The sequence below is a fragment of the Oncorhynchus keta genome, unplaced genomic scaffold (assembly GCF_023373465.1).
Source record: "Oncorhynchus keta strain PuntledgeMale-10-30-2019 unplaced genomic scaffold, Oket_V2 Un_contig_14348_pilon_pilon, whole genome shotgun sequence".
In the NCBI taxonomy this organism is placed as follows: Eukaryota; Metazoa; Chordata; class Actinopteri; order Salmoniformes; family Salmonidae; genus Oncorhynchus; species Oncorhynchus keta.
Window position 1 is genome coordinate 49767 of NW_026278688.1, and position 12802 is coordinate 62568.

The following is a 12802-nucleotide window of genomic DNA, read 5'->3' on the forward strand; positions in this document are numbered from 1 at the left end:
CCAGCCCGAGGAGAGAGGGGGCAGGGAGGCCAGCCCGAGGAGAGAGGGGGCAGGGAGGCCAGCCCGAGGAGAGAGGGGGCAGGGAGGCCAGCCCGAGGAGAGAGGGGGCAGGGAGGCCAGCCCGAGGAGAGAGGGGGCAGGGAGGCCAGCCCGAGGAGAGAGGGGGCAGGGAGGCCAGCCCGAGGAGAGAGGGGGCAGGGAGGCCAGCCCGAGGAGAGAGGGGGCAGGGAGGCCAGCCCGAGGAGACAGGGGGCAGGGAGGCCAGCCCGAGGAGACAGAGGGGGCAGGGAGGCCAGCCTGAGGAGAGGGGGCAGGGAGGCCAGCCTGAGGAGAGGGGGCAGGGAGGCCAGCCTGAGGAGAGGAGGCAGGGAGGCCAGCCTGAGGAGAGAGGAGGCAGGGAGGCCAGCCTGAGGAGAGGGGGGCAGGGAGGCCAGCCTGAGGAGAGAGGAGGCAGGGAGGCCAGCCTGAGGAGAGGGGGCAGGGAGGCCAGCCTGAGGAGAGGGGGCAGGGAGGCCAGCCTGAGGAGAGAGGGGGAAGGGAGGCCAGCCTGAGCAGACAGAAGAGGGGCTCGCCTTAAATAAAGAAAAAACTAAGAGAGAGACACTTGCATTCTTACTGCGTAGTAAGTTAGGTAGTAGCAGCCAATACAAGATGCCTGAGGGTGAATTTCAACATACTGTCTCTGTCATGAGTATTTAAGTTGTCAGTTAACACATTGTAACAAAGCATTTACCTTTTGCTCTTTTGCACCCCAGTATCTCTACTTGCACATCATCATCTGCACATCTATCACTCCAGTGTTAATCTGCTAAATTGTAATTATTTTGCCTCTATGGCCTATTTATTGCCTTACCTCCCTAACCTTACTACATTTGCACACACAGTATATATACTTTTTATATTGTGTTATGACTCCATGTGTAACTCTGTGTTGTTGTTTTTGTCGCACTGCTTTGCCTTGGCCAGGTCGCAGTTGTAAATGAGAACTTGTTCTCAACTGGTCTACCTGGTCTCACACACACACACACACACACACACACACACACACACACACACACACACACACACAAGACCAGGAAAGGTCCATTCCATAGAAACCACCCTGAATGAATTACATTTGATACGGTCCAACTACAAATTGCATATCAAATCAAACAGCATGTTGCTATGCTGCTAGAATGTTCTGTCTACTAATGTCCTGGAGTCTGGTCTAGCAGTGATGCAGCCAACTCATCCCCCTTGCTAATGCCCTGGAGTCTGGTCTAGCAGTCATGGCAGCCAACGCCAGACCACTCATCCCCCTTGTTAATGTCCTGGAGTCTGGTCTAGCAGTAATGCAGCCAACTCATCCCCCTTGCTAATGCCCTGGAGTCTGGTCTAGCAGTCATGGCAGCCAACGCCAGACCACTCATCCCCCTTGTTAATGTCCTGGAGTCTGGTCTAGCAGTAATGCAGCCAACTCATCCCCCTTGCTAATGTCCTGGAGTCTGGTCTGGCAGTAATGGCAGCCAACGCCAGACCACTCATCCCCCTTGCTAATGCCCTGGAGTCTGGTCTAGCAGTAATGCAGCCAACGCCAGACCACTCATCCCCCTTGTTAATGTCCTGGAGTCTGGTCTAGCAGTAATGCAGCCAACGCCAGACCATTCATCCCCTTGCTAATGTCCTGGAGTCTGGTCTAGCAGTCATGGCAGCCAACGCCAGACCACTCATCCCCTTGTTAATGTCCTGGAGTCTGGTCTAGCAGTAATGCAGCCAACTCATCCCCCTTGCTAATGCCCTGGAGTCTGGTCTAGCAGTCATGGCAGCCAACGCCAGACCACTCATCCCCTTGCTAATGTCCTGGAGTCTGGTCTAGCAGTAATGCAGCCAACTCATCCCCCTTGCTAATGCCCTGGAGTCTGGTCTAGCAGTCATGGCAGCCAACGCCAGACCACTCATCCCCTTGCTAATGTCCTGGAGTCTGGTCTAGCAGTAATGCAGCCAACTCCAGACTACTCATCCCCCTTGTTAATGTCCTGGAGTCTGGTCTAGCAGTAATGCAGCCAACGCCAGACCATTCATCCCCTTGCTAATGTCCTGGAGTCTGGTCTAGCAGTAATGCAGCCAACTCCAGACTACTCATCCCCCTTGTTAATGTCCTGGAGTCTGGTCTAGCAGTGATGCAGCCAACTCATCCCCCTTGTTAATGTCCTGGAGTCTGATCTAGCAGTAATGCAGCCAACTCATCCCCCTTGTTAATGTCCTGGAGTCTGGTCTAGCAGTAATGCAGCCAACTCATCCCCCTTGTTAATGTCCTGGAGTCTGGTCTAGCAGTAATGCAGCCAACTCATCCCCCTTGCTAATGTCCTGGAGTCTGGTCTGGCAATAATGGCAGCCAACGCCAGACCACTCACTCATCCCCCTTGCTAATGTCCTGGAGTCTGGTCTAGCAGTAATGCAGCCAACTCCAGACTACTCATCCCCCTTGCTAATGTCCTGGAGTCTGGTCTGGCAGTAATGCAGCCAACTCATCCCCCTTGCTAATGTCCTGGAGTCTGGTCTAGCAGTAATGCAGCCAACTTCAGACCACTCATCCCCTTGGCGACTGGGGTTTGATTTAGTGATATTATTCATTTGTTGAAATATTATATTGAATTGTTTTGATAATAATCGCACTATTATTTTTGTGCTAATTGTCTGTACCAAAACTCCAGTATTTATCCTTCATAGCTAGTTGTCTGTACCAGACAGAGAGACAGACAGAGAGACAGACAGAGAGACAGACAGAGAGACAGACAGAGAGACAGAGATGACTGTAGCTGGCAGAGTGACTGAACGAGATCTATCTGGTTGAGGAGGGGGTTTCTATGGAAACTATTAGACTCTAACCACTCTGGCCTGCCTGCTGAACAACACCATGTACTAGACTGGTAACAACAACACAAACAGGATGCCTACACCCTAAAAATAATACTGTTCAGAACATATTCAATTGATTGTATATAACAAGTAAGAACTCGCTGTAATGAGAAAGCTTTTTACTTGGTTTTTCCCCCTGGATAACATTTCTCCCTCCCATCAACAGAACAAAAAGCCACTCTGGGTTCATTGAATTGATAACCTACTTTTCATATATCCGTTGACCCCTCATGAAGACCTTGGCTTCGTTGTCCAGTGGAAACGTCCCGTCGTCTTTCCTGAAGCGATAGAACAGTTTCATGTCTTTGAACTCCTTGTGTTCGTCACAAACTGCAACACAAAAAGAGGAACAATGTTTGTTTACATTTAATGAACTGATAATTGCGTCATATTCCCCCCCCCTCACCCCCCACACTGACAGCCCACTAAACAGAGCTGAGTTAGCTAACTGCTAATGGCCTCCTCTTTCCCCCCACACGAACAGCCCACTAAACTGAGCTGAGTTAGCTAACTGCTAATGGCCTCTTTTCCCCCACACTAACAGCCCACTAAACAGAGCTGTGTTAGCTAACTGCTAATGGCCTCTTTTCCCCCACACTAACAGCCCACTAAACAGAGCTGTGTTAGCTAACTGCTAATGGCCTCTTTTCCCCCACACTAACAGCCCACGAAACAGAGCTGAGTTAGCTAACTGCTAATGGCCTCCTCTTTTCCCCCACACTAACAGCCCACTAAACTGAGCTGAGTTAGCTAACTGCTAATGGCCTACTCTTTTCCCCCACACTAACAGCCCACTAAACTGAGCTGAGTTAGCTAACTGCTAATGGCCTACTCTTTTCCCCCACACTAACAGCCCACTAAACAGAGCTGTGTTAGCTAACTGCTAATGGCCTCTTTTCCCCCACACTAACAGCCCACTAAACAGAGCTGAGTTAGCTAACTGCTAATGGCCTCTTTTCCCCCACACTAACAGCCCACGAAACAGAGCTGAGTTAGCTAACTGCTAATGGCCTCCTCTTTTCCCCCACACTAACAGCCCACTAAACTGAGCTGAGTTAGCTAACTGCTAATGGCCTCCTCTTTCCCCCACACTAACAGCCCACTAAACAGAGCTGAGTTAGCTAACTGCTAATGGCCTCCTCTTTCCACCCACACTAACAGCCCACTAAACTGAGCTGAGTTAGCTAACTGCTAATGGCCTCCTCTTTCCACCCACACTAACAGCCCACTAAACAGAGCTGTGTTAGCTAACTGCTAATGGCCTCCTCTTTTCCCCCCACTAAACAGAGCTGAGTTAGCCAACTGCTAATGGCCTCCTCTTTCCCCCCCACACTGACAGCCCACTAAACAGAGGCGAGTTTACCTGAAAGCTTCGTAGTTAATAATGCCATTAAGTATCGACAACCCAGAGCCTGTCAATCCTCTGAAGTAAACGAAATTTGCCAAATGAAGCACTTTGCTGTTCTTTGAGTGGTGAGGTCTGAGTTTAAAGTGTTATGTTAGCTACTCCGCTTTCTGGAAACTCATAGGTCATCAGACAGCAGCTACACACAATGTATCCGTGACACACACACACACATGAACCTTCAACAAGATATCGTTGTGCTAGGCTACATCCAGACTGGCTGAGAGAAAGACAACCAACTAGAGAGAGAAAGACAACCAACTAGAGAGAGAAAGACAACCAACTAGAGAGAGAGAGGAGAGAGAGACAGAGAGGAGACAGACAGAGGATTCATCTCTTTACATTAAAATGGAAGAACATTAGGTACTAAACAAAACCACATTTGAAACAGGCAGGGACTATCAGCATACAGAAAAACAAAACAAAACCACATTTGAAACAGGCAGGGACTGTCAGCATACAGAAAAACAAAACCACGTTTGAAACAGGCAGGGACTATCAGCATACAGAAAAACAAAACAAAACCACGTTTGAAACAGGCAGGGACTATCAGCATACAGAAAAACAAAACAAAACCACATTTGAAACAGGCAGGGACTATCAGCATACAGAAAAACAAAACAAAACCACGTTTGAAACAGGCAGGGACTGTCAGCATACAGAAAAACAAAACAAAACCACGTTTGAAACAGGCAGGGACTATCAGCATACAGAAAAACAAAACAAAACCACATTTGCAGAAACATTCTGGGAGTGCCCAGATGAATGACAAAAACCAGGTAGAAGTCATGTCAGAAAAACAAAACAAAAGACTGTAGAGAAGCAGGTTTGTTATTTTACTGCTGCTCTTTAATTACTTGTTACTTTTATTTCTTTTTCTTATCTGTATTTTTTTTTTAAACTGCATTGTTGGTTGGGGCTACAGAAAAACAAAAACATTTCTCTGTAAGGCGCATGTGCTGAATACAATTGTAACAAAAGACTGTAGAGAAGCAGGATCTGTCTGTTCCCAGAAAACCCCCAATCTCAGAGGAGTATTAATTAGGCACAAAACCATCACCAAATGCTCAGCAATGGAAAACAAAAATTAGCATTTCTTATTGGACAGGTCCAGGAAATCTCTCCCGTTTCAGTCCATTTACTTCCATTTGGTTCCAAAATGAACACAGCCCAGACGGACTGTCTGGGGGCGGCAGCGTAGCCTAGTGGTTAGAGCGTTGACTAGTAACCGGAAGGTTGCAAGTTCAAATCCCCGAGCTGACAAGGTATAAAATCTGTCGTTCTGCTCCTGAACAGGCAGTTACACACTGTTCCTAGGCCGTCATTGAAAATAAGAATTTGTTCTTAACTGACTTGCCTGGTTAAATAAAGGTCAAATAAATATATATTTTTTTAAATGTCAGAAGGCCCTACCGTGATGGATAATGCTTTGATCCAGGAGTTTCTGCATGATGCTGATGGCCGTGTCTCTGTCTGACGCCTCCTTGTGCTCCAGCAGCCAGTCGATCAGCTCCTTGGCCACAAAGCAGTTGGGATACGTCCTCAGGTGATGCCTGCGGTCCTTAACCACCTTCCCTTCATGGAGACGCAGCCTGTGGAACGAACAACACAACGTAAGGCTATTGACAAACTGTAGCCTCTCCCCTCTATCCTATAACTACAGTACACATGTTCAGGAAAAGATGAGGCCTACAGCTAATAATGTAGACTATTCTTAAATGTCTGAAGGAACACCACAACGTCAGGCTATTGACAAACTGTAGCCTCTCCCCTCTATCCTATAACACAGTACACATGTTCAGGCCACAAAAGAAAGATAAGGCCTACAGCTGAATAATGTAGACTATTCTTACATTGTCTCTGGAACAACACAACGTCAGGCTATTGAAAACTGTAGCCTCTCCCCCTCTATCCTATAACTACAGTACACATGTTCAGGAAAAGATAAGGCCTACAGCTAATAATGTAGACTATTCTTACATCGTCTGTGGAACAACACAACGTCAGGCTATTGACATACAGTAGTGTAGCTTCTCTCTCTCTCTCTCTCCGTCATGTGTTGTAACTGTATCTACACAATTATGTTGCCTAGTGACATACCTCTCTCCCTCTCTCAATTCAAGGGGCTTTATTAGCATGGAAAACATGTGTTAAAGTTGCCAACACAAGTGAAATAGACAATATACAAAAGTGAAATAAAACAACAGACATTACACTCACAGATGTTCCAAAAGAATAAAAGACATTACAAATGTCATTATGTACACACACACACTCCCCCTCCCCTGTACAGTCTCTTATAACACAGCTTTGGCTGTTCGGTCACTGGTCTGTACTCCATGTTCTCTCAGGAAGGACATGCATGTACATGTGTTGTGAATTCATAGCACATGTTCCAGTTCCTTGGTAGTTGTCTCCAAGAGGAAGTGACAACAACCAAACAGTGTGGTGACCTCTGAACTGTGGTTATGTGAGATAGTCAGTGACACAACAGCATGCCGACTCACAGTATTGGCTGAGGGGTTTTTTTTCTCTCCCTTTTGAAGTCAATAAGTTACACTTGTTTTATATTCTTCATTTAAAAAAAATGGTTCATTTGAAGTTATGTAAGGAGGATATTCAGAGCATTCTGCTTATGAGTGCAGTGTGTAGGGATTATCAATGTGTTATGAAGCCTCTGTGTAACCTAGTAGGTTTTGCTCCTCAGATACAGTGTTGGCTGGTAGGACATCAGACAGACAGGTCTGAGGAGGATGTGGATGGATGTTAGGATTGTGTTATGATTTCCTTATGTAGGTACAGTGCTCGTCATACGTTTGGATACACCTACTCATTTCAGTTTAAAACAAATATATATATATATATTTTCTACAATGTAGAATAGTAGTGAAGACATCAAAACTACGACAGAACACATATGGAATCATGTAGTAACCAGAGAAGTGTTAAATCAAAATATATTTGATGTTCTTCAAATTAGCTACCCGTTGCCTTGATGACAGCATTGCACACTGTAGGCATTCTCTCCAGGTAGTCACCTGGAATGCATTTCAATTAACAGGTGTGCCTTGTTAAGGTCATTTCTGGAATTTCTTTCCTTCTTACTGTGTTTGAGCCAATCAGTTGTGTTGTGACAAGGTAGTGGTGGTATACAGAAGATCGCCATATTTGGTAAAAGACCAAGTCCATATTATGGCAAGAACAGCTCAAATAAGCAAAGAGAAAACGACAGACCATCATTCCTTTAGGACATGGAGGTCAGTCAATTTCAAGCACTTCTAAAGCTTTTTGAAGTGCAGTCGCAAAAACCATCAAGCGCTATGATGAAACTGTCTCTCATGAGGACCACCACAGGAATGGAAGACCCTGAGTTACCTCTGCTGCTGAGGATTATAAGTTCATTAGAGTTACCAGCCTTAGACATTGCAGCCCAAATAAAAGCTTCACAGAGTTCAAGTAACAGACGCATCTCAACATCAGCTGTTCAGAGGAGACCGTGTGAATCAGGCCTTCATGGTTGATTTGCTGCAAGAAAAACACTACTGAAGGACTCCAATAAGAAGAAGAGACTTGCTTGGGCCAAGAAACACAAGCAATGGACATTAGACCGGTGGAAATCTGTCCTTTGGTCTGATGAGTCCAAAATAGAGAGTTTTGGATCCAACCACTGTGTCATTATGAGAAGCAGAGTAGGTGAACGGATGATCTCTGCATGTGGGGTTCCAACCACTGTGTCATTATGAGAAGCAGAGTAGGTGAACGGATGATCTCTGCATGTGGGGTTCCAACCACTGTGTCATTATGAGAAGCAGAGTAGGTGAACGGATGATCTCTGCATGTGGGGTTCCAACCACTGTGTCATTATGAGAAGCAGAGTAGGTGAACGGATGATCTCTGATGTGGGGTTCCAACCACTGTGTCTGAGAAGCATGTGAACGGATGATCTCTGCATGTGGGGTTCCAACCACTGTGTCATTATGAGAAGCAGAGTAGGTGAACGGATGATCTCTGCATGTGGGGTTCCAACCACTGTGTCATTATGAGAAGCAGAGTAGGTGAACGGATGATCTCTGCATGTGGGGTTCCAACCACTGTGTCATTATGAGAAGCAGAGTAGGTGAACGGATGATCTCTGCATGTGGGGTTCCAACCACTGTGTCATTATGAGAAGCAGAGTAGGTGAACGGATGATCTCTGCATGTGGGGTTCCAACCACTGTGTCATTATGAGAAGCAGAGTAGGTGAACGGATGATCTCTGCATGTGGGGTTCCAACCACTGTGTCATTATGAGAAGCAGAGTAGGTGAACGGATGATCTCTGCATGTGGGGTTCCAACCACTGTGTCATTATGAGAAGCAGAGTAGGTGAACGGATGATCTCTGCATGTGGGGTTCCAACCACTGTGTCATTATGAGAAGCAGAGTAGGTGAACGGATGATCTCTGCATGTGGGGTTCCAACCACTGTGTCCAACCATTATGAGAAGCAGAGTAGGTGAACGGATGATCTCTGCATGTGGGGTTCCAACCACTGTGTCATTATGAGAAGCAGAGTAGGTGAACGGATGATCTCTGCATGTGGGGTTCCAACCACTGTGTCATTATGAGAAGCAGAGTAGGTGAACGGATGATCTCTGCATGTGGGGTTCCAACCACTGTGTCATTATGAGAAGCAGAGTAGGTGAACGGATGATCTCTGCATGTGGGGTTCCAACCACTGTGTCATTATGAGAAGCAGAGTAGGTGAACGGATGATCTCTGCATGTGGGGTTCCAACCACTGTGTCATTATGAGAAGCAGAGTAGGTGAACGGATGATCTCTGCATGTGGGGTTCCAACCACTGTGTCATTATGAGAAGCAGAGTAGGTGAACGGATGATCTCTGCATGTGGGGTTCCAACCACTGTGTCATTATGAGAAGCAGAGTAGGTGAACGGATGATCTCTGCATGTGGGGTTCCAACCACTGTGTCATTTCAGAGTAGGTGAACGGATGATCTCTGCATGTGGGGTTCCAACCACTGTGTCATTATGAGAAGCAGAGTAGGTGAACGGATGATCTCTGCATGTGGGGTTCCAACCACTGTGTCATTATCTCTGATGTGGGGAACTGTGTCAGAGTAGGTGAACGGATGATCTCTGCATGTGGGGTTCCAACCACTGTGTCATTATGAGAAGCAGAGTAGGTGAACGGATGATCTCTGCATGTGGGGTTCCAACCACAGCAGAGTAGGTGAACGGATGATCTCTGCATGTGGGGTTCCAACCACTGTGTCATTATGAGAAGCAGAGTAGGTGAACGGATGATCTCTGCATGTGGGGTTCCAACCACTGTGTCATTATGAGAAGCAGAGTAGGTGAACGGATGATCTCTGCATGTGGGGTTCCAACCACTGTGTCATTATGAGAAGCAGAGTAGGTGAACGGATGATCTCTGCATGTGGGGTTCCAACCACTGTGTCATTATGAGAAGCAGAGTAGGTGAACGGATGATCTCTGCATGTGGGGTTCCAACCACTGTGTCATTATGAGAAGCAGAGTAGGTGAACGGATGATCTCTGCATGTGGGGTTCCAACCACTGTGTCATTATGAGAAGCAGAGTAGGTGAACGGATGATCTCTGCATGTGGGGTTCCAACCACTGTGTCATTATGAGAAGCAGAGTAGGTGACGGATGATCTCTGCATGTGGGGTTCCAACCACTGGTCATTATGTAGGTGAACGGATGATCTCTGCATGTGGGGTTCCAACCACTGTGTCATTATGAGAAGCAGAGTAGGTGAACGGATGATCTCTGCATGTGGGGTTCCAACCACTGTGTCATTATGAGAAGCAGAGTAGGTGAACGGATGATCTCTGCATGTGGGGTTCCAACCACTGTGTCATTATGAGAAGCAGAGTAGGTGAACGGATGATCTCTGCATGTGGGGTTCCAACCACTGTGTCATTATGAGAAGCAGAGTAGGTGAACGGATGATCTCTGCATGTGGGGTTCCAACCACTGTGTCATTATGAGAAGCAGAGTAGGTGAACGGATGTGGGGTTCCAACCACTGTGTCATTATGAGAAGCAGAGTAGGTGAACGGATGATCTCTGCATGTGGGGTTCCAACCACTGTGTCATTATGAGAAGCAGAGTAGGTGAACGGATGATCTCTGCATGTGGGGTTCCAACCACTGTGTCATTATGAGAAGCAGAGTAGGTGAACGGATGATCTCTGCATGTGGGGTTCCAACCACTGTGTCATTATGAGAAGCAGAGTAGGTGAACGGATGATCTCTGCATGTGGGGTTCCAACCACTGTGTCATTATGAGAAGCGGATGAGAGTAGGTGAGGTGAACGGATGATCTCTGCATGTGGGGTTCCAACCACTGTGTCATTATGAGAAGCAGAGTAGGTGAACGGATGATCTCTGCATGTGGGGTTCCAACCACTGTGTCATTATGAGAAGCAGAGTAGGTGAACGGATGATCTCTGCATGTGGGGTTCCAACCACTGTGTCATTATGAAGCAGAGTAGCGGATGATCTCTGCATGTGGGGTAGGTGAAGCAGAGGATGAACGGATGATCTCTGGGTTCCAACCACTGCATAGGTGGGGATCTCCATGTGGGGTTCCAACCACTGTGTCATTATGAGAAGCAGAGTAGGTGAACGGATGATCTCTGCATGTGGGGTTCCAACCACTGTGTCATTATGAGAAGCAGAGTAGGTGAACGGATGATCTCTGCATGTGGGGTTCCAACCACTGTGTCATTATGAGAAGCAGAGTAGGTGAACGGATGATCTCTGCATGTGGGGTTCCAACCACTGTGTCATTATGAGAAGCAGAGTAGGTGAACGGATGATCTCTGCATGTGGGGTTCCAACCACTGTGTCATTATGAGAAGCAGAGTAGGTGAACGGATGATCTCTGCATGTGGGGTTCCAACCACTGTGTCATTATGAGAAGCAGAGTAGGTGAACGGATGATCTCTGCATGTGGGGTTCCAACCACTGTGTCATTATGAGAAGCAGAGTAGGTGAACGGATGATCTCTGCATGTGGGGTTCCAACCACTGTGTCATTATGAGAAGCAGAGTAGGTCGGATGATCTGCATGGGGTTCCAACCACTGTGTCATTATGAGAAGCAGAGTAGGTGAACGGATGATCTCTGCATGTGGGGTTCCAACCACTGTGTCATTATGAGAAGCAGAGTAGGTGAACGGATGATCTCTGCATGTGGGGTTCCAACCACTGTGTCATTATGAGATGATCTCTGCAGTTCCAAACAGTCATTATAGTAGGTGAACGGATGATCTCTGCATGTGGGGTTCCAACCACTGTGTCATTATGAGAAGCAGAGTAGGTGAACGGATGATCTCTGCATGTGGGGTTCCAACCACTGGTCATTATGAGAAGCAGAGTAGGTGAACGGATGATCCACATGTGGGGTTCCAACCACTGTGTCATTATGAGAAGCAGAGTAGGTGAACGGATGATCTCTGCATGTGGGGTTCCAACCACTGTGTCATTATGAGAAGCAGAGTAGGTGAACGGATGATCTCTGCATGTGGGGTTCCAACCACTGTGTCATTATGAGAAGCAGAGTAGGTGAACGGATGATCTCTGCATGTGGGGTTCCAACCACTGTGTCTGAGAAGCAGTAGGTCGGATGATCTCTGCATGGGGTTCCAACCACTGTGTCATTAGCAGAGTAGGTGAACGGATGATCTCTGCATGTGGGGTTCCAACCACTGTGTCATTATGAGAACAGAGTAGGTGAACGGATGATCTCTGCATGTGGGGTTCCAACCACTGTGTCATTATGAGAAGCAGAGTAGGTGAACGGATGATCTCTGCATGTGGGTTCCAACCACTGTGTCATTATGAGAAGCAGAGTAGGTGAGCGGATGATCTCTGCATGTGGGGTTCCAACCACTGTGTCATTATGAGAAGCAGAGTAGGTGAACGGATGATCTCTGCATGTGGGGTTCCAACCACTGTGTCATTATGAGAAGCAGAGTAGGTGAACGGATGATCTCTGCATGTGGGGTTCCAACCACTGTAGGTCATTATGAGACCACTGTGTCAGAGTAGGTGAACGGATGATCTCTGCATGTGGGGTTCCAACCACTGTGTCATTATGAGAAGCAGAGTAGGTGAACGGATGATCTCTGCATGTGGGGTTCCAACCACTGATCTGAGAAGCTGCGGATGATCTCTGCATGTGGGGTTCCAACCACTGTGTCATTATGAGAAGCAGAGTAGGTGAACGGATGATCTCTGCATGTGGGGTTCCAACCACTGTGTCATTATGAGAAGCAGAGTAGGTGAACGGATGATCTCTGCATGTGGGGTTCCAACCACTGTGTCATTATGAGAAGCAGAGTAGGTGAACGGATGATCTCTGCATGTGGGGTTCCAACCACTGTGTCATTATGAGAAGCAGAGTAGGTGAACGGATGATCTCTGCATGTGGGGTTCCAACCACTGTGTCATTATGAGAAGCAGAGTAG

The 12802-nt window shown here is 47.2% G+C and overlaps 1 protein-coding gene across 1 annotated transcript in view; it reads right to left on the bottom strand.

Annotated features, from left to right (window-relative positions):
- Positions 1–5898, bottom strand: part of LOC127918497 (DEP domain-containing mTOR-interacting protein-like) — a gene marked incomplete at both ends in the record, with an annotated part of 54674 nt that extends 48776 nt beyond the window's left edge. Inside the window, 2 exons of the mRNA XM_052501827.1 lie at positions 3108–3231; positions 5720–5898. Of these exons, the coding sequence (XP_052357787.1) occupies positions 3108–3231; positions 5720–5898 (303 nt within the window). The remainder of the gene's footprint in view (positions 1–3107; positions 3232–5719) is intronic.
- Between the last annotated feature and the right edge of the window lie 6904 nt (positions 5899–12802).